The 22,654-nt window shown below is 42.8% G+C and overlaps 1 protein-coding gene across 1 annotated transcript in view; it reads right to left on the bottom strand.

Moving 5' to 3' along the window:
• The window catches only part of TSGA10 (testis specific 10), an 84,185-nt gene that overhangs the window by 24,025 nt on the left and 37,506 nt on the right, over positions 1-22,654 (bottom strand). Inside the window, exons 13-16 of the mRNA XM_015422538.1 lie at positions 17,383-17,568; positions 10,029-10,238; positions 8,361-8,563; positions 3,087-3,195 (exon numbers count right to left, since the gene is read on the bottom strand). Of these exons, the coding sequence (XP_015278024.1) occupies positions 3,087-3,195; positions 8,361-8,563; positions 10,029-10,238; positions 17,383-17,568 (708 nt within the window). The remainder of the gene's footprint in view (positions 1-3,086; positions 3,196-8,360; positions 8,564-10,028; positions 10,239-17,382; positions 17,569-22,654) is intronic.

The raw sequence follows: 22,654 nt of genomic DNA, 5'->3' as shown, positions 1-22,654 counted from the left end.
GGAGAGAGAGAGCCGGGGGGAGAGAGAGAGAGACTGGGGGGGAGAGAGAGACACAGAGAGAGAGAGAGACTGGGGGGAAGAGAGAGAAGGGGGAAAGAGAGAGACTGCCCCCCCCGCGGGTATCGCGGGTCCCCCCTTGTATGTTCTAATTATCACAGATGACTGGTCACATTTTTCTTGGGTATATGTTATGAAAAATAAGTCAGATGTGTACACTACTTTTAAGTACTGGTACAAAAGGGTACTGAACCAGTTTGGGAATGTGCTAGCCATTCAAACAGACCTGGGACGTGAATTTACTTCAAATACATTTGAAACATGGTTGAAAAAGAAGGGAATAAAGCATAGATTATCTAACCCTTCGACCCCCGCCGAAAATGGTCTAGCGGAACGAAAAAATGGAATATTACAAAATATGATGCATGCCATGTTGAAGGATTCTGACTTGGGTATTGCATACTGGGCAGAGCCATAAAAAATGCTTGCTATGTTAGCAATAGGGTATGGTCCAGGGCAGTGGACAATATTCCTTACAAAATGATGTACAACAGGTATCCACAACTTGAGTACCTAATAACCTTTGGTGCCAAGGCTTGGGTGAACATCCCTCTAGATCACAGAAGGAAAGGGGGAGCAAGAGCTAAAAAGCTGGTGTTTCTTGGTTACCAACCTGGAATGAAATCCTATAGATTTGCTGATCAGTACCACAAGCTATGCTTCAGTAGGTCTGCTAGTTTTTGTGAAAATGACAGCTGGAGGAGGATTCATTCAAATGAGTTACCCCAAATGGTTGTGCTGCCAAGCACTGAAAGTGTTGGTGATGGTGTAACTAAGCAAGAGGTTGTGCCAAAGGAGGAGCAATCCTCAAATAACATGCAAAATGAAAGGGTTTTACCCAGAGTGTCTGAGCGAAGTACAAAGGGTGTTCCTCCAATAAGGTTTGGGTATGATGTGAATCATGTATATGTTAAGGAACCAGAGTACTACAGTAAAGTGTTGGAACTGCCTGGGAAGAGGCAAGGTCCAAGGCAAACAGAAGGTTTGCAATAATAAGGTTGCCCAGAGGTATTTTGAGATACAAGGGCTGAATAATGTGATGACTCTCTGTGACAAGTGAATAAAGCAATGAGTGAAGCATTAAAGCAAAGAATAACGCTAACATGTGGTGCAGTAAATAAAGGTTGAATGCAACAGGGATGTTTACTGTAACCAAAAAAGTAAACAACAAAGTGATTGTAAATTTAAAAGTGATGTAAATATGTATGTAAATATGTAATGGTAAGGGGCTTGATGAAGCTAAACCATTGTACATCAGAAATGTAATATGACTGACATGGTCACAAAATGCCTTGATGTAAAAAGTTTGAAGTGCTGAAGCACAAACTTGGTATGACAGCTCTGACTTAAAGGGGGAGTGTCAACATTCTGTGTTATTGTTAAGTCTAGCTGTAGATCTGTGGCATCTATGTGACAGGAGCAGACAGCTCTAGGTGACAGTAGAGCTGGCTCTGACCGGTTCTGGCTGGTGCTTGCCAGAGCTAATTAGCAATGACTCAGCATTGGCCCTGATTGGCCAATGGATGTATAAGTACAGTGAGGTACTGTGCTAGATTTTCTTCTTGGAAAATTGGTTGTCAGCGGAGCATTACGTCACTCAGTGTAAAGATTTGGTGGAGGCTTTGTAAAATAAACTGTAAATAACTTTTACACAAGCCTGGAAGACTCCAGTCTTTATTGGACATCCTTGCATCCGTGTTCGGTCTGCAGTGGGCTAACACCGCGCAATATTGACATCTATATGGGCCAGGTCTCCTAAGCTTTAGAAAGCACCCACCAAGGTTGCTATTATGTAAGTTGGACCAAACATGCCTGGTTTCTTCTCTTCAGTAATGTCTTAAATTTATGTCTCTTGTCTGTATAGGTAGACAGGCTTTCTTTTAAGCCTCTCCATCTGTATTCAATTCTTAGAGTAGTTGAGGATTCCATAAGCTCTGTTTTGTCTTCTCTCTGCAGTTTTTTTTTCCTTTACATCTTTAAAAATTTCGATCTTTGTCTGCATTTTGCTAGCTCTGATGTAGTCTTCTGTGGTAATTTTTGTTTTTTTGTGTATATGTCTTCCTGCAAGGTATATCCTCTTGCTTGTAGTTTTGTACTGTGTCTTGAAACATAGATTGCTGGGGTTCCTTTATCTTGATTGTAGTTTGTATTGGCGTATTTACCTTTTCATCTTGTGTTGAATTAAAGGCTTCCTCGATCGCCAGATTGATTGTGCCAACAATTATACATTTAAGCTCCTCCCAATAAATTTGCATCAAGTTAGCATCAGCAAAGCTCCCTGCACATACATCATCTGGCAATTTTGTGTGTGTGTCTTGTACATTCATTTTAATACAATAACAAAGGCCAGCTCAGCCCAGCAGACTAGAAATCTCTGAAGTTGTTTTTTCAATAATCCCTACTTTTACAAGATAGTTTCTGCAGTAGACATATTAACAACCAGGAATCTGTCAACACAGATCGAGTGTTTTGGAATTATACAATGGAGTCTGAGCACTGTAAGCTTATATGCTTTCCACGAAGAAGCTGATGTTATGGGAAACTGTTACAAAATGGGAAATTCAGTTCTTGGCTCCCCCCTTGCTTGCTTTCTTTTCCAAAGACGGTTTGTAATCCTTTTGGTGAAATATATTTTCTATTAGAAATAATCAGTCGTTTCTCTTTAAGAAGTCTATATATAATTCCAGGGAATCACTTAAATCCACAAGCCAAAAAATAACAAGGAAAGCCCAAGGCTTATTCAAATTTATGTTCCAGGGTGAGATATTAGGAGCTCAAAAAACAGTCTTTGTTTCTTGCCATTCTTCAGAGGCAGTCCCAAACAAAGCTCAGAATAGTAATTCAATGTGTATAACTGTAAACAGGTCCTGCAATTCACACTTAGTTCCACTGAATATATGCTGCCTTCATTCCATTGGACTTAGAATTATTGCTGTAGCTGTATTACCAATGCCTCTTTCTAGACAAATATAATTGTATATTATTTAATTAGAAGTAACATTTTTTAAAATGAACAATGTGAACGCAACTTGCCTTTCAAACTGTTCTGTGTCCAACTGTCTTTTGGTGATATCTAACTCGGATTCCAACTGAGTTATTGCATTTCTGAGTTGTGAAAAATCTTGACCATGGATAGCACTATGAAATATATAAAATTACTACATGACATGATAGAATATTGTAACTATTCAAATATAGTAAAATAAACAGTAAGATTAGCTCATTAAGATCGACCTCTAATGTATTTGATATAAGAAATGGTGAGGAAAATTCAAAATAAAAAAGACTGTGCCCCAAAATCTTGGAACACCTTCAGTGCTTAAATTTTTAAGTAACTTTAAACAAAAACATGTCTGCTGCATACAAATAGAGACCGATTTTTTGCTGTTGTTGTTCAGTTGCACAGTCGAGTCCGACTCTTTGCGACCCCATGGATCAGCTCCTGCCAGGCCCTCCTGTCTTCCGCCGTCCTCTGAAGTTGGCTCGATTTCATGTTCGGTGCATCGATGACACTGTCTAACCATCTCATTCTTTGTCGTCCCCGTCTTCTTTGACCTTCAATCTTTCCCAGCATCAGGGTCTTCTCCAGTGAGTGCTCCCTTCTCATTTGGTGGCCAAAGTATTTGAGCTTCAGTTTCATTATCTGGCCTTCCAGGGAACAGTCAGGGTTGATTTCTTTTAGGATGGACTGATTTGATCTTCTTGCAGTCCAAGGGACTCTCAAGAGTCTTCTCCAGGACCATAATTCAAAAGAATCTATTCTTCGGCGCTCGGCCTTCCTTAAAGTCCAACTCTCGCAGCCATACATGACTACTGGGAATACCATTGCTCTGACCATGCGGACTTTTGTTGGCAGGGTGATGTCTCTACTTTTTATCATGCTATTTAGGTTCGCCATTGCTTTCCTCCCAAGGAGCAGGCGTCTTTTAATTTCATGGCTGCTGTCACTGTCTGCGGTGATCTGGGATCCCAAGAACATGAAGTCTGTCACTACTTCGACGACTTCCCCTTCTATTTGCCAAGGAGTGATGGGGCTGGATGCCATGATCTTAGTTTTTTTGATGTTGAGCTTCAAGCCCACTTTTGCGCTCTCCTCTTTTACCCTGAGTAAGAGGCTCTTTAGGTCCTCTTCATTTTTTTTTAGAGTGGTATCGTCTGCATACCTATTTAGACAGATGTAATTTAGAGACCTATTTAGATATATGCATATTTAGACACATGTAATACTTCTATTGCAATGACTTAGTCTGTTTCACACACATATACACACCACTCATTTCCTTTTTCTCAAATGCTGTCCTCTTTCTTAGAGCTGAACAAGCATAACAATGGTTCATTATTGTGGCTTTTGTTCAGGTGCAGGACAGCCGGAGATTTCTTGAAGACAAGGAGTATACACCCACAATAGCTTCCCACCAAAACCAACACATGACAAGGAGGGGCAGTGCTCATTCTCTCAGTTCTTCCTTTGCCACCACAGACATGGATGACCTCAGTTGCTGTTCTGTCTCCTCACCTCATTTTTGAGGCTAGGGAGACTTCTTCCATATAAAGCTTTTTACGATACATATTCATTGGAGGAAATTAAAAAAATGAATTGACCACAAACTTTTTTCTTTGTATCATCATTCATCATGGCTCAAAAGGGCCTCTTCAAGCTATGTTGTTGTTGTTCAGTCGCACAGTCGAGTCCGACTCTTCGCGACCCCATGGATCATCTCCCGCCAGGCCCTCCTGTCTTCCGCCGTCCTCTGAAGTTGGCTCAATTTCATGTTCGTTGCATCGATGACACTGTCTAACCATCTCATCCTTTGCCGTCCCCGTCTTCTTTGACCTTCAATCTTTCCCAGCATCAGGGTCTTCTCCAGGGAGTGCTCCCTTCTCATTTGGTGGCCAAAGTATTTGAGCTTCAGTTTCATTATCTGGCCTTCCAGGGAACAGTCAGGGTTGATTTCTTTTAGGATTGACTGATTTGATCTTCTTGCAGTCCAAGGGACTCTCAAGAGTCTTCTCCAGCACCATAGTTCAAAAGAATCTATTCTGCGGCGCTCGGCCTTCCTTATAGTCCAACTCTCGCAGCCATACATGACTACTGGGAATACCATTGCTTTGACCATGCGGACTTTTGTTGGTAGGGTGATGTCTCTACTTTTTATCATGCTGTTTAGGTTCGCCATCGCTTTCCTCCCAAGGAGCAGGCGTCTTTTAATTTCATGGCTGCAGTCACAGTCTGCGGTGATCTGGGATCCCAGGAACGTGAAGTCTGTCACTACTTCCACGACTTCCCCTTCTATGTGCCAAGGAGTGATGGGGCCGGATGCCATGAGCTTAGTTTTTTTGATGTTGAGCTTCAAGCCCACTTTTGCTATGTACTGTGGCAATAAAACAGCACTGACAGAGGTCCATTCTCTGTGCCTTATCTGCCTGGAGAATCTCACAATAACAAAGCTCCCTTAGGCATGATCTGATAGAACCCTGCAACTCAAAGTGGATCTCTGTAAAAAGGCTTAGGCTGCCACCAATACTCAGCCTTACAAAACACAATCCTTGCTCTCTATGGCTTCTTTGCTTCTGGCAGTTTTAAAGTCAACTATTCATATGGTTCAGGCATTCTGTGTCCCTGACATTCTTGACTTACTGCAGCCACTTTGAGCCTTCTGCCAATGCCTATGTAATGTACTGCCGCCATTACCACATGCAAGGGATTCAGCCTGACATGCCCGGACTTGCCCGGGCAGGCCAGGCACAATCTTTCTGTAGCATCAGCCGAAAGACAAAGGATCCGAAGGATCCTAGCCGGCCCAATCAAAAGGGCTAGCTTCCCAGCCGGGAGACCAATGGTCGCCCGGTTACTGTAAATAGCCTATCGGGAGTAGGGGGTGTGTTTAGGTGTACTGGTGGCGGGTTTTCTGAACACATATAAACCGGCCTGCGAGCTGGTTTCCTTTTTCTTGTTCTTGCTTTAAATAAAGTACTCTTGCTGAAATCACTCCACGTTCCGAGTACTTTTCAGCCTAGCTCTAAGGCTAAGGAAGGGACAGGTTGGCTATGGTTCCACCTTCATCTGTGCCTCCACCAGTTCAGACTTTGGATGTCTCAGCCCACTGCAACTATTCTGAGCCTCCTGCTAATGCCTAGCTCTAGGGCTAATACAGACAATTCCACCTTCGCCTTTGTGTCCACTGGCTCCAATTCCTGCTACTGATTACAAAAGTTTTGGCGCAGATGTGTGACTTGCTTTTGCTACCTCATGTTCCATTCCCACGCTAGAGTACTTTTGAGTTGATCTATAGTCTTGTTAAGGGCAATCTTGAGCAGATCGCCTCTCCTTCCTCCATTCTGGTGCAGTGACTGGTTCTGAACCACTGAAGACCTTGACTGGTTTTGAACCACCTTGAGCCTCCTCAGCTGCCTACCTATGGAAGGGTTTTTAGTGCTCATCACTACTGCAAGTGCACCTCCAAGTCCCATCACCCTGTAAAAAATTATCCTGTCATTTTTTGTGTATGTTTATGCCAAGCCTTGCTCATACTCCCTTCCTGGCTTTTATCGGTATTGCTCTATACACCCTTCTGCAGGGAGCTGTGCTCAACTGTTCCTGGGTTCTGATCCTCATCACCAAGTCTGAAGAAGAAGTCTCCATTCAATCAAGTTCACCCTGCCTTTAGAGTCCTCTTTGTATAACACCATTGGTGACTTCCCATCAGTCTCTCCAACTCAGAACTGGTGCTCAGCTTAAGTTCTTGGACACTGAAGCCCTTGCTTGTGAAACTGGCTTCTGCAAGAACCACTACCAGAAATCTTTAGACCATGTACAAAGCCTGGTAGGAGGGCTGCTCTTTCCTTTTTACACCAACCCTTTCGCCAACTATACTGCTTTTGACGCTCTGCAGAATAAGCAGTACACTGCCTCTCATTCAGCTCTTTAGTGGGTTTCTCAGCAACTCCAGTCTTTGACTCCTAATGATGGGCATCTGTACTTCTGTCCTGGCAGCCATGGCTGGCTGCTTGTCTTCTGATGTAACCTGTAAGCTGGAGGGCCCAGAAACAACAGAGTCTGCTGAGGTTTCCACCACAGCATCCTCATACTTCATGTAGGATTCATCAGACCAAACCTTGATATAAGTCTTCCATAACATACAACATATTTTTATTCCCCATTCAAGCCAAGGAACTGCCAGCCTTCTCACATTCTGTTGCTTTTCTTCAGTGTATTCCTGTCAAGGGCATTTGTTGAGCATCCACCTAGTCCATCATCTTCTCCTTCATAAGCACTTCTTGGTGGATGTCAACGCAAGATGTGAAGCAGCTGCTGGGAAGGTGGTCTCTTCATTTGACAGGTTCACACCCATCTCCCAGTGTGGGAATGCACAGCAGCCACAACGATGAAAACAGGGTTGCAGTCACAGATTTCATTCCTCCTGCCCCACTGAGAACATTCTGGGACATTCCCTCAGAGTCTTTGGTTGCAGCATGTAGAGAACTGAGGGAATAAATACTTCCGCTTTCAGTCAGTGTCAGGTTTGGTTGGAAGCCAAAGGCAGGAGGAGCATTCATCTTATAGAAAACTCTGGAAATATTCTCAGTGACCAGTCTGCACAGTGGATCACTCAATGAACAGCAACCTTGTGCAACATTGTTTTTCCAGGGCACCAGGGTGGATAATCAGCTCTGTGTATGATGTGCCCTAGATTGATAATTTATGGGAAAGGTTTTTATAACTTGCTGCTTAGTAAAGGTAAGATAAAGGTTTCCCTTGCTCGAAAGCCAGTCGAATCCAACTCTAGAGATGGGGTGCTCCTCTCCATTTCCAAGCCGATGAGCCAGTGCTGTCCAAAGAAGTTTCTGTGGATATGTGGCCAGCATGACTAGACGCCAAGGTGCATGGAATGCTGTTACCTTCCCACTGAAACGGTACCTATTTACCTACTTGCAATTTCTTGCTTTTGAACTGCTAGGTTGGCAGGAGCTGGGGCCAGAGACGGGAGTTCACTCCGTCATGTGGCACCCGGGTCTCGAACTGCTGAACTCCCGACCTTCCGGTGTGCAGTTTAGCCTCTTAACCGTTTGAGCCACCACAGCACCGAACTTGCAGCTTACTCCTATCCTAAAAACACTTTTCTCTAAAGCTTCGGTCTGCTTGCTGTTCAACAGTTCTTCAAGTAGCTGGCTGCCAGTCCTAACAGTACTTTTTCCTCATCTCTATAGAATTTCCCCCAATTTGGTAATACTACAGAGACATACCAACAAAATAAGAAAAGAAACTGCAGGTCAATTGTTGTTTCTTCTGGTTGTTTACTCACATTTTCTCTTCAGCCAGAGAAAGCTGCTCTCTAAGAAGCTGAATCTCAGATTCTTTATCCTGGTTTATCATCTGAGACTGAAATTCCTTTTCTCGGTTGGATGCTAACAATGTTTCCAGGTTTTTTACTGATATTCTTTCATTAGTGAGTTGTTTTCTAAGGAGTTCTATTTCTGAGTGAGATGACTCCCAATCATTCTGCAACTGAAAGCCAAAAGTTAAAACATCTTCACTGTCTATAACATAGATACAATGAGATTTATCTAATATACCTTGCATTAGAAAGTAATGAATTAAATTTCATATTGCAAGCTAAACGCTATCATCCCTCTTCCTTTCAATGTCATTTCTCCAGACGTCAAAATAATCATTTCCCCATATCTAGAGGCCAAGAACTGTGGCTCCCACTCTGTCAAGAACATTCACAATATTTAATAACTGTATAAAATCTAGCACAATAAATGAACACACAGGACATGATCCAGCTGATTCATAACTGAGCACTTTTTAGAACTCCAGTACACGTTCAAAATAGACTGTCTGTTCTGTTTGCTGGTGCATGGTGATGTTCTAGGTGTTCAATGAGTGAATTTTCTGACTAATATGTTGTCGAAGGCTTTCTGACCGATTGAAGAAATCCTTCCTACTCATGTGTTTAGTGTGTTTCATGCTTCCACATAACATTTGCAGATATTTTTACTGTAATAAACTAGCCCTAATCTTTATTCTTAATTGAGTAACATTGTCAAGATTTGTTAACAAATTACTATTTCTTGCATCTCTGGATGTGTTCCAGAAACTCTTGTATGCTAGATATACACTATAACATACGCCTCCCCCCAGGGTGTGTCATGGTTAGATACAAATCCGAAAGCACTGCTGTAGGTACAGCAGTTGTTTAATAGTCATGCTTTGATGCTCCACTGAATGCTTAACTATGTATTATATTCATGTTAAACTCCCTAACAGCCTTAGATTTGTTATTGGTCTTAGATTTGTTATTGGTCCTTTCCACATTTGCCTGCCACTCTGGATTTTCTCAGTGTTCGAGTCAAGGCAATTTAAGTCCACAGCAAAACAGCATCCAAATAACCCGGGGCAACAGCAGGCTGAAACTGGGCTGACCACTGAAGGGTGGTAATGTAAAGCAGAATGGGGAAATATCTGGAATAAAAATAAGGCTGAACTTGATTTTAGTGCTGAATGGGGGAAAAAACCTAGATTAAAAAGAAGGTTGAATTCCACATTAGTGCAGAATTGCTTGGAGGACACCACGGTGAACATGGATTTAAAGGAGAGTGCAGAAAGGGCCATCGTTATTTCCCCTTTGGGTAGACCAGGGCAACCACCAAGCATTTCTATAACCTATCACATACAACACTCTTTTGCTAAGATCAAAGGGACTTAAAAATGCTCAATTTGGATCATGCTCATTTGAATATGGATTTATTCTTCACTCCATTTCAATGTATGTGTATACATATTCACTCTCATACAATTACATTTTACTTATACCTCCTTGCTACTGTTTTGAAAATCTTATGCAAATTTCCTGAATACAGATATTATTACTACAACAAAGACTTTTACATTTGCTAAAGTGCACTCCAAGCTAAAGGTTTCCCATTTTTAATCTTAGCTTTAAACAATGCCTAGATTATATACTTACACGTTCCATTTCCTGTGTTGTGCTGGTTAGTTGCCGAGTTAACATCTCTTTGTTAGTGTCCAATTTAATGCACAGTTCCCGTGTAGATGCCAAATCTGAAAGTAATGAAACTTTCTCCAGCTGGACTTTGTGGAGTTCCTCCTCCATTTTTACAAGTGATTTGCCTAAAGTAGAAATCTGTGACTTGTAGGCTTTTTCTGTTGCTAAATGCTGCCAAAACAGGTATTGATAAAGGCAATTAATATTATACATAAATATAGAAAACATATTTAGGGGGAAAAATTTTTTTACTAACTGGAAACTAATTTTTCTGAAAATGTGTTGGGCTTATTTTTTTCTAATACAGAACATTAAAACAATTCTTTAGTTTAATATTTTTAAAGGTTGTAAGCAGATCCTAAAATAATTAAATGCATCTACTGAGCACAATCCTGTAAAAGCAAAATCCATATGAATTTCGCTGAACTTTATATGCGCATTTTAAAGAATAACAGTTTAAGTAAGTTGGTATTTTTTCTAGAAAGTCTTTGGTATCTTGAGATACCATCCATATCTAATTGTGATAAACCTTCAAATCCTGTGTTTTGGCTGCAAATTCAAATTTTAGAATATATTTGTGTAAGAAATAAACATCTACATACTGTTTTTAATCAACCACATTGGATAGACCAGAATTCAGGAATTTGAAGAAAAACAATGGAACAAAGCCCCCCACTCTAAAAATCTTTAGAAAGGCCAGTGTGAGAGAAGCAAAGGAAAGCAGAGTTGTCGATGGCAACTACTGATCTCCCCCCCCCCCAAATATCCAAATAGATCTTGATATGCTCTTATCTTTCTGGAAGCTTGATTTTTCTTTGTCTGTTCAATATGATCATCATGTAGGGTAAAAGAAGGAGATACACTTGTAAGCCAAGTGAGCTGTAGCCAAACCAATAAGTCACATCAAGGCAGGGATGCAGGTAGCAGAAGGAAAAACTTTATTCTGGATAAAGGGAACCGTTTAGCAAACAGCCAAGCGGTTAGTCCCTCCCTGAGTGCAGCTGTTATTTATACATTTGCAATGTCCATGTTACAGCATCTGCACAGTATGATTTTCTTTAAGCTTACCTGCGCAGTTCTTTCGTCACATAACGCATGGTTTGTTGACTGCAGCCTTCCTAAATGTTGCTGACAATTACTTTTTATTTAAGACATGTACCTCCCATCTAGATAACATGCAGCTGGACTCAAGGTTATGAAAATTGGACACAATCCAGTCCCCAAACCTGACAGCCACTCAAAGAGAAAATCTATCCAGGAAGGTGAGAGCAGGAGGAGGCCACTTGCAATATTTGATCAGCATGGTTATCAATCATCTCCTGATAGTCAGGAATATAAACGCAGCAGGATACACTAATTAATGCACAAACTCCTCCTTTTGCTGCCAGCATATCGAAAGCAAGATGATTTTGAATTATTGTAATGCATATGGCGCCTTGAAGGGGAGAGTCCGCTGAACGTGGGTTGTATGAAGTTTAGGGGTCCAAATCTTATTTTGAGGTTCAGAGATTTCAAACTCTCCTCAGTGTTTTTGGATGAATTCATGAATAAGATGCGAATAAGGAATGAAAAAGGAACTGGGAATAAGGAACCAACTTCAGCCTTATGGTTAAGTGCTCATTGTAACTCAAGAAACTAGTGCTCCAATAATATTGCCATATTTGATAAAAAAGAAATGAGACGATAGGGGATAAGTGACAACTCCCATTTCATCTTGCTGCTTCTGAACCAATTCTGCAACTTTATAGCAGAACAGCTGGAATTTATGCATTTGGACTATGTATAAGGCCTTCAGCCTTTGTGAAACCAAGGGCATAGACAAAGGCTTTTCCCTGACTGTCAATCACTAGCCCTGTAGCAGTGCAACTGGACTAGATGACCCAGGCTTGAGAATATGGAAAACAGGGTTCATATGCAAAGAGGGAACTTCTTGGACCAACAGAGAGCCAGTTTGGTGTAGTGGTTAAGTGCACGGACTCTAATCTGGGAGAACAGGGATTGATTCCCCACTCCTCCACTTGCACCTGGCTGGATGACCTTGGGCAAGCTGTAGTTCTGATAAGAGCTGTTCTTGAAAAAAGAGCAGTTTCTGTCAGAGCTCTCTCAGCCCCACCTACATTACAGGGTGTCTGTTGTGGGGAGGGGAAGGGAAAGGAATTTGTAAGCCACTCTAAGGCACCTTTGGGTAGTGAAGGGCGGGGTATAAATCTAATCTCGTCTTCTTCTTCTTCGTCTAAAATTTATTCACTACTAGGCACTTAGTGCTAAACTCTTTTCAGAATCAAGCCCTTGTGTCAGGCTTGATTCTGTGCATTTTACAGCTCGCCTGCCATTGAGAGAGGAGGATCCTCTCTCTTTGATGTGCCAGAGGCTTGTCACCTTAATGGGGCCAAATGCTCTGGCTTCTCAAATGTCTGTTATTCTGTTTTTCTTGCTATGTAGAGGCTACATGTCTGAGGGAGGGTAGGTGACTGTTAGCTTTGGCGGGAGGGATGCTTTGGGAGTGGTACCTGTTGAGTGGGGGGGGTAGTTGACTGTAAATTCTGGTAGGCAAATACTGTGGGGTGATTGGGTCCTGATCTTTAGTGCCTTTACTTGAACACACTATATCTGTAGCCTCTGAGCGTTCAACTTCAGTCTTAACAATAGATCGTGTCCAGTATGGTATCTGTCAACGTCTCAATAAAGTTAGCTTTTCTCAAAGTGACTGGTGGTGAGAACTGATTTACCAGGATCCTGACATCTTGTTAGAGAAGTTAGATAGCAAAAGCAAAAGCAAATTTGTCAAAATAGGTGAGATACTAAAAAATACCGCTTACAGATATTTAATCCCAAATCAATCTGTTCTGTTGCTATTGTGGGCAATGTGGTGAACTCAGCAGCAGAAGCTAATGCCTTCTTCCAACACTGAGCTTTGAACCTTAAAGCTTCACAGTAATGTTATTTCCTAGTGGTATATACCATACTCCAGTATGTGAAATTCTACCCCAAGTAGAGTAAAGATGGAATAGGAATCTAAAGGGTTGTTTGAACCAGTGTGACATTGATTCTACAGAGATAAATCAAGATGGGTAGCTGTGTTAATTTGGCTGTAGCAGTAAAAAAGAGCAAAAATCCAGTAGCACTTCAAAGACTAACAAAATTTGTGGCAGAGATTCACGAATTCGCGACGAAGCATCAAGAGCATCTTATAGGATGTTTATGAAGGCCTATGAGATGGCAGTCAAGGCCGCAAAGAGGGAGTTCTTCGCGGCCAGGATTGCATCTGCTAGCTCACGCCCGGCACAATTATTTAGAATGATTCGGTCATTGACAGCTCTGCCACAGGGCAGGCAAAATGTGAGGGAATTGGACATCGGCTGTGAGGCATTTGCGAGCTATTTTGCAGAGAAAGTCTTGGCGCTCCACTGTGACCTCCCCACTACGATTGATACAGTGAGTGAACTTGAGGCCCCTTGCACGTCTTTGGAGTCGGGTTTAGTAAGTTTTTGCCCACTCAGTCTGGAAGAAGTTGACAGATTGCTTGCAGTAGTGCGCCCAATCACATGCGACCTTGATCCGTGCCCCTCCTGGCTCATTAAAATGGGTCGCGAGGGGTTCCGAGGTGCCCTGCGGGAGATTATTAACAAGTCTCTCTTGGAGGGACACTCAAGGAAGCGATGGTCCGCCCTCTCCTGAAAAAGCCATCTCTAGACCCAGCCGAATTGGCCAACTATCGGCCGGTGTCCAATTTGCCTTTTTTGGGCAAATTGATAGAGAGAGCGGTGGCAACACAGCTGCAGGCATTTCTGGATGACGCTTCTGTCCTCGATCCCCACCAGTCCGGGTTTCGCCCTGGTCACGGGGTGGAGACTGTTCTGGTCGCACTGACTGACGACCTCCGTAGGCATCTGGATCAAGGCGGAGTGGCGGCACTGTTGTTGTTAGACCTGTCGGCCGCTTTTGATATGGTCGACCACCAGTTGCTGGCCCACCGCCTTGCCGACGTGGGGATTCAGGGGCTTGCCCTTCAGTGGCTGGTCTCTTTTCTCCAAGGTCGGGGACAGAGGGTGGCGATAGGGGATTAGCGGTCCCGGACGTGGCCCCTTGAATGTGGTGTACCTCAGGGGGCAGTGCTATCCCTGATGTTGTTTAACATCTACATGTGCCCCCTTGCCCAGATTGCCCGGAGTTGTGGGCTGGGGTGTCATCAATATGCTGATGACACCCAGCTGTATCTGATGTTGGGCGGCCAGTCGGATTCCACTCCCGATGACCTTAGTCGGGCGTTACAGGCCGTGGCTGGGTGGCTCAGACTGAGTCGGCTGAAATTAAACCCGGCAAAGACGGAGGTCCTGGGGCTGAGTCAGATCGGTCCGGGGTTGGGGCTCCCTCTCCCGACCTTCAACGGGGCACCCTTGGTGCCGGCGTCGGAGGTTAGGAGTTTGGGCGTGCTCCTGGACTCCTCGTTAACGATGGAGGCCCAAGTAGCAGCCACTGCGAAGTCGGCATTTTACCACCTTCGGCTGGCACGGCAGTTGGTTCCCTTCCTCGACCGGGATGACCTAGCCACTGTGATCCACGCGACGGTCACCTTGAGGCTAGACTACTGTAATGCTCTCTACATGGGGCTGCCTTTGTCGCAAATTCGGAAGCTGCAACTAGTGCAGAATGCTGCAGCCAGGCTGTTGATGGATCTTCCTAGATGAGATCACATCCAGCCTGTGCTGAAAGCGCTGCACTGGTTGCCTATAGTGTACCGGGTTCGCTTCAAAGTGCTGGTTATTACCTTTAAAGCCCTATATGGCCAGGGACCAGCCTACTTAAGGGATCGCCTTTCCCCATGTTCCCCCAAGAGCACTACGGTCGGGGAATCAGAACTTACTGGACATGCCAGGTCCCCGGGTCATCAAACTCGTCATGACCAGGAACAGGGTGTTTTCAGTGGTGGCACCTATCTGGTGGAATGAGCTCCCAGAGGAGAATCAGGGCTCTGCGGGACCTAGCACAGTTCCGCAGAGCCTGCAAGACGGAGCTCTTCCGCCAAGCGTTTGAATAGGAGCCGCCATTGCCATTGTACCACCAACGCTCCATGATTTCTGTACAGGGTCACCATGATGCGGGCACTTTGGATGAGAATGGGACGTTCTAGGAGACGGCCATCTTGTTTTTAGGAGAGGAGCACCAAAATTTGTTTATGAATGTGATGTGTTTTAATATTTTTAATATTTTTATTGTTCTATTGTATGATTTGGCAATATGCCGTGTAAGCCGCCCTGAGCCTCCGGGGAGGGCAGGATAAAAATATAAATAATAAATAAATAATTAAAAAATACCCTGCCACAAATTGTGTTAGTCTTAAAGTTGCTACTGGATTCTTGCTCTTTTCTATACATTCTATAGAGGCTGCTAGAGAACTTACTGTTCATCATTTTAATACTGTTTCCTAGCCATGGAATTTAAATATTTTAAAACACCTTAATTATCATTTCTTTAAATTATGACATTTTCTAACTATGCCACAAAAAAGGTGATATATGTTAACGTGCAAGACTATGGGTCTCTATATACTGAAAGAATTCCTCACAAAATTAGTTCCCACCTTGCAGAACATCATTCAAAAATTAAAAATAAGATTTTGGATGCTTCCTTGGTAACATTTTAAACAGAGGGGGGACAATGTCACTACTTGGGGTGGGGTTTTTTTAGATTTTTCAACAACATCTGTACATCTAGGATGATTTTGAAACTTAGAGGATTTCTTCAGATTTCTGATTGACAGGTGGTCTAAATTCTAATTTAGAGACAGGCAGTTTTCTTTCAATCTTGTGGAGGAGTGATCAGTATGTTATTTGCATTTTGAGTTCCTTATATGAATTTTGTATAATTCCTTGTACCTTTAAGGATGTCAGTTAAGAATAGGAAGACCTTTATGGTCAGCTTTATAAATGGCTCAAATGGTTGCTGGACAAATGCCTGAAACAATGTAAGTAGTTTCCACAAGAGAAAGCTATAGACCAACAGAGGTTTGAGGGGATACAAATGTTTTATGTGAGGGCAGTCTGGAGAGTGTGATACCATCAACTGGGTTTAGCACGGTTGCCATTGCAGTCACTTACCTCTAAAAACATGTTGGGATTCAATCCTTGTGCTAAGCCTCCTTGAAGGAAGTACATGATTGGTTGCAGCAAAGCTTCTATTGCTGTCAGCTTTTCCCTTCCACTTCATTATAGGAATGCATTCACTATAGCAAGGCCTTCCAGGTTGTGTGATACAGTCTAGTTATCAAGGGCCTACACAATGACAGCATTGCTTGAACCATTTGCCAGAGAAACCAGTTTCTCAGGGGATGCTGCCTCTCAGTTTCCAGCCAGTCAGCATGAGCAACCCACAGCCCAAGCAGAAGACTGGACCAGGGCTCAGCGTGTCTGATGTTACTGGAATTGTCCATGAGTTCTACAATAGCAGTTCCACTAAAGCTGGGAAATCAGGGCCTCATTGGATAACAGGACGTAACTAGGATGCATGAAGGGAATTTGGCTGATCAGGCACTCCAGCTCCTTTGGCTCCATCAGGGCCCTCTATCAGCTGTGATGGAAATCTCCACCAATGGGGACAGAGAAATCAGGAAAATGTAGAAAGACAGAGGAACAGAAGCTAGGAAGATTAAAATTAGGATTTAAGATAGAATAGGACAAATGATGATAGAGCCCCATAAGATCCCTAGTCTCATACTCAAGGAGAAGCAAGCCTCTTGGTGATAGAGACAGCAAGCTGGAAGTTTCTCCCTGCCTCCAAACCTAAAGGAGAGAATTGCCCATCAGCAGTAGATGCCAACCTCCTCTGAGAGACAGCAGAGTACTTTGTAATATGATGACCAAAATAGCTGAAGAAGAAATTATTTGAAACAAGTCTCTACTCAAAAAACAGTTATGTGTATTTATATATAAATATGCATACATATTCATAATGTCTGGGTTGTATTAAATACTGTCGTTTTGGGGGAAACAGCATGAGCTGTGCTCTAAAGGAATTTTGTTCTTCTGATTTCTAGCTTTCTTCTATTTACTGTTTTATGATACTTCCTAAGACTGGAAAGGCATAACCAATCATATTCAGTAGAAGGTATATTCCCTTCTCACAAACATGCTTTTTACCAAATGAACCACTGATACAGACCTCACAAGAACCTTCAAACTACTCACATTGGAAGTGAAAAACAAGGAAAAATCTCTTAAAGGCAAATAAAAGACAAAGGCAGTTGCCCAACTGCCTACCAAATGAAAGAAATCTACCATAAGAAATAAAATTAGATGATGATGCTTTTCAAACTTACTTGTCCAATCTCTGTTTCAAGGGACTCCGTTCGTTCTTTCAGACTGTGGCTCTCAGATTCTACATTGAGAAGTTCTACTTGGAGAGAGTTACAATCTACTTCTATTTGATGGAACTTTGATTCCCATTTTTTAACCTGTTCATTGGCCCTATGGTAGTTTCCCACAAGGTCTTGGTTCTCTTTCTCCTGAAAGAGTGTACAGTATGACAAGTGATGTAGAATAAGAAGACTTACAAACACACACACAATGACCTAATTTACATCTTTCTGGATGGAAGGTAACAGGAATTAGTTATACACATCACATGTTATGTTAAACACACATTAGTGGAAGTGCACATAAACACATTAATCTACTCTGTACACAATTTCTGGGAGGTAAACATATGAATTCGGTCTTAGGTAACTATATTCACTTCAGTTCAACATTAATAGAGTGTATGAAGTGGATAAGACATGTCAGACCATATCCCAACATTGTATAGAATGGATCTTATCTAACTCCACTGGTGGGTGCAGGTATGCTCTGGATGAATGCTGTAAAACAGGACAAAATATGTGACTTTTATAGATAAACTGGGTACAGAACTGTTTGCCTTTTCAATAAAAATGAGGTTTCATTCAAGAAACACAATGTTTTACTGTCATACTTATTTCTAAATAACTGATGCATATCCTACTTCAGATTTTCTTAAACATTCCTGAAGAGCTGCCTGGCAAATAAATTAATAGAAATTGCTCTATTGCTAGTCAAGTGGTTGTAAATGCTATGAGGTGGATCCAGGCTAAAGTTCCTATACATAGAAGGCACTTCTGACAATGGAACAGAACATTCTGCTCCCCCACCCCTGTAGCCCTCTGATCTCTCAAAAATTCTGTTCCTGGGATACAAATTGGGGGTCTGCAGCTTGAAGAAAGAATTGGTGGAAATCATTCCACCTCTTCTGTTAGCAGAAGATTTAGTTTAGATCCGGTCCTATATACTGACTCTTATGAGGCTAAAAATCCAGCTTCTAAAAGTCCATGAGAAACAAAAGTGAGCCACTATAGATAAAAAAAAATGTGATGTAAAAATAATATTACTAATGATGCAAATATATGCTAGAAAAGCATTATTATTACACAGATTGCTGAAGGTTTGAACTGACATTGGCTCTTAAGATCTCCTGAGAGGAGTCAATGACTGCCAAACTATAGATTTTGAGTCCTCATCCATGTATCTTGAATTGAATTTCATTAATTACTGTTTTGTAATTATTTGAAAGTTATATATTGTATTTGCATTTTAGTAAATTATTTGAATACTGCATATTTGTTCTTCCTTCTTTGTATTTTCTATTTCTTGATCAATAAGGACAAGCTCTTTTCTGTTCATGTACCATTGTGTAAATGGTCAGTTTCAGGGGGAAAGCTGACAGGAGCTCGGGAACTTTCAGTATGGGACAAGTCAGTCCAAAGGGACAATTGTGTAAACACTCAGGGTAAAATTGATAGGGGCATAATAGAATTTGGGAGTAAGGGTAAGATGGCAGAGGAGGGCCATGTGTAGAGACAAAGGGGCTGAGGGAGGTGAGGGTTGCTGAACAGGGAAACTTGTTATAGGTATCAGTATGTAAAGATGGGAGAGCTGGAGTGGTGCTAAATGACAATTTAGATATAGTGGGTATCTCAGAAACATGGTGAAAGGGGAAACTATATGGGATACAGTCATCCCTGGGTATAAGCTTTATAGGCAGGACAGGGAGGGATGGGTTGGGGAAAATGTTGTGATGTATATCAAAGAGGGCATAGAATAAAATAAGACAGAAAACATTAGGGGAATGAACTCCCCATTAGAAGCAATATGGGTGGAAATACTTGGCCCTAAGGATTATTTAAAAATGAGGCTTGTACTATCACCCACCTGATCAGACCCTTGAGGTTCATCTCAAGAAGGAAATAAGGGAGGTGACTAAAGCAGAGAATGTTGTGATATTGGGAGATTTCAACTACTCTCACATTGAATGGGTAAATGTGTGCTTGAGTCATGCTGTAGAAATCCCTAAAGGATGCTTGGAAACTATTTGAAACTACGCTAATTCAATTCTAGATAGAATGTATTCCCCAGGTTAGGAAAGGCAATGCTAAGTCTTAAAGAATGTTTGCATGGTTAATAACACGTCAAGGAAGCTATAAAAAGTCTTCTTTTTAAAAGTGGAAGGTCTATCCCAATGAATTGAACAGAAAGGACTACAGACTGGCAAAAGAAATCTAAGTTAATAATTAGGCATGTGAAAAGAGAATTTGAAGAACAGGTCACTAAAAGCATCAAGATAAGCAATAATTTTTAAAAAATATGTCCAGAGCAGGAAACCAGCCAGAGAAGCAGTTAGACCTTTGGATAACCAAGGAATAAAAGGACTGCTAAAGGAAGATGGCAGAGAAGCTCAGTGAATTTTTTGCTTCTGTGGAAAGTGTGGGGCATGTACCCATAACACAGCCACTATTTTCAGGAATGGCATCCGAAGAACTGAGTCAAATTGAGGTGATGAAGTTCTAGACCTATAGGAGAAATTAAAAAATAATGTCTCCAGGTTCTGATGGCATACACCTGAGAGTTCTTAGGGAACTCAAATGTGAGACTGTAGATCTATCAACCCGTATATGTAACTTATCACTGAATTCAGCCATGGAACCAGAAGACAGAACAGTAGCAAATGTTACACCAATTTTTAAAAAGGAGTCCAGAGGGGAATCAGGAAATTATAGGCCAGTTAGCCTAACGTCTGTCCCAGGCAAATTAGTAGAAACTGTAATCAAAGATAGAATTATTAGGCACATAAAGGAACAAAGCCTACTGAGGGAAAATCAGTGTGGCTTCTGCAAAGGGAAGTCCTGCCTCATCAACCTTTTGGAGTTCTCTGAGAAACTGAACAACTGAACAAGCATGTAAACAATGGTGACCCACTAGACATTATTTACTTGGACTTTCAAAAGGTTTTTGACAAGGTACCTCAAAGTCTCCTGCGTAAACTTAGCAGTCATGGGATAAGAGGATGGGTTCTAGTATGGATTAAGAATTGATTAAATTACAGGAAGCAAAGAGTAGGAATAAATGAACAGTTCTCACAATGGAGGGAATAAGCAGTGGGGTCCCACAAATATCGATATTGGGATTTGTTCATAAATGATTTCGAACAAGGAGTCAGCAGTCTAGGGGCCAAGTTTGTAGATGACACAAAATTATTCAGGATGATGAAAAACCAAGGATGATGGTGAAGAGCTCCAGGAGGATCTCCACAAATTCAGTAAGTGGGCAATAATGTGGCAAATGAAGTTCAATGTAAGTAAGCATAAGGTGGTGCACACTGGAACAAAAAATCCCAACTCCAAGTATAGGCTAATGGGGTCTGAACTTGCTGAGATTGAAAGGGAAAAAGATCTCTGGGTTGTAGTAGATAGCTCAATGAAAATGCCAATCCAGTGTGCTGCAGCAGTGAAAAAAGTAAATTCTATGTTGGAGATTGGGGCTGTAGTGGCTCAAGTGGTTAAGACGCTGACCTGGAGACCGGAAGGTCGGTAGTTCAGCAGTTCGAGCCCTGAGTGCTGCATGACAGAGTGAGCTCCCATCTCTGGTCCCAGCTCCTGCCAACCTAGCAGTTCGAAAGCAAGAAATTGCAAGTAGATAAACAGGTACCACTTCAGTGGGAAGGTAACAGTGTTCCGTGCTCCTCAGTGTCTAGTCATGCCAGCCACATGACCATGGAAATGTCTTTGGACAGCACTGCCTCTTCGGCTTGGAAACGGAGAGGAGCACCGAATCCCTAGAGTTGGAGTCAACTGGCTTTAGAGCAAGGGAAAAAACAGGTTGCTTACCTGTAACTGGTGATCTTCGAGTGGTCATCTGTGCATTCACACCCATGGGATACAGTGCACACGCGCTGGATCGATCGGAGCTGTAGCAAGCTCTTTTAACAGATTTTCGCGCCCAATTCTCGGGCATGCGCAGGAACCCCACCGCGCATGCCCAGAGGGGAGGGCGCGGACATCCCGCCAGTTCCTTCAAACCGCCGCAAATCAACCCCTATTGAAAATGTAGAAGCTGAAAGCAGCGGGGAAGGAGGGCGGGTGGTGTGAATGCACAGATGACCAGTCAAAGATCACCAGTTAGAAGTAAGCAGCCTGTTTATCTTCGATGTGGTCTCTGTGCTTCACACCCATGGGAGATTAGCAAGCAGTGGCCTACCTGGAGGAGGGTGCTGGCAAGTCCTTACTGCGTAGCCGAAGACAGAATGTGATGTCCCATGTTGGTATTGGTGTTCTTACGGACATCTAGGGCGTAGTGCTTGATGAAGGTGTTAGGCGTGGCCCATGTAGCGGCTTTGCAGTAGAAGTTGCGACAGCCCTGGTAGAATGAGCCCTGACAGGGCCAGGCAATGGCTGTTTGGCGATTAGGTAGCAGAGAGGGATGAGCCCCGCAATCCACTTTGACAGGCACTGAGCCGTGATGCGAGTCCCCAGCCTTGCTGGTGCATAAGAGACGAAGAATTGGGAGTCTCGTCTCGTTGGGCGTGTTCTATTGAGGTAGAACAAGAGAGCCCGCTTCACATCCAAAGTGGGTAAGAGTCTGTCCTCCGCAGATGTTGGAGTTGGGAAGAAATCTGGGAGGAAGACCTCCGCCTGCAGGTGGAACTCTGACACCACCTTCGGCAGGAAGGAAATGTCCGGTACGAGGCGGACTCCATCTGGCAAAAACGACAGGTAAGGTGTATCGTGTCGGAAAGCCAATATTTCTCCCACTCGCCTAGCCGAGGTGACAGCAATTAAAAAGGCCATTTTCCATGCTAGAAGTTTGAGGTCGCATGTTGCGAGCGGCTTACAGGGCTTCCTCGTGAGCTGGCTGAGAACTAGAGGAAAGTCCCAGGGAGCGACTGGAGTTTTGGCAGGAGGGTAGAGATGCAATAAACCTTTTTAAAAACTTTTTAAAAGCAGATGGGAAACCAGTGTGCATCCGTCAACTTGAACATGGTAGGACGAAAGGGCGGCCAAATTAACTCGTAACGATGAATGGGAGAGTCCCGAGTCAGCTAGGGAGAGGAGGAATTGGAAAACTCAAGACTCACTGAGGTGGTTCGAGGGGCGTCATCACCTAAGGAAGAACAGAACCTTCGCCATTTATAATTGTAGGACCTCCGCGTAGTAGGTTTCCTGGAATTCAACAGAACGTTCACTACTCGGGTGGAGAAACTGGTGACGTTATCCTCCATGCTGTCAATTTCAATTGTGGTATGTC

The sequence above is a fragment of the Gekko japonicus genome, unplaced genomic scaffold (assembly GCF_001447785.1).
Source record: "Gekko japonicus isolate JY-2015 unplaced genomic scaffold, Gekko_japonicus_V1.1 scaffold1396, whole genome shotgun sequence".
NCBI lineage: Eukaryota > Metazoa > Chordata > Lepidosauria > Squamata > Gekkonidae > Gekko > Gekko japonicus.
Note: the sequence above shows the minus strand (reverse complement) of the source record. Positions and strands in the feature narration are given on the sequence as shown.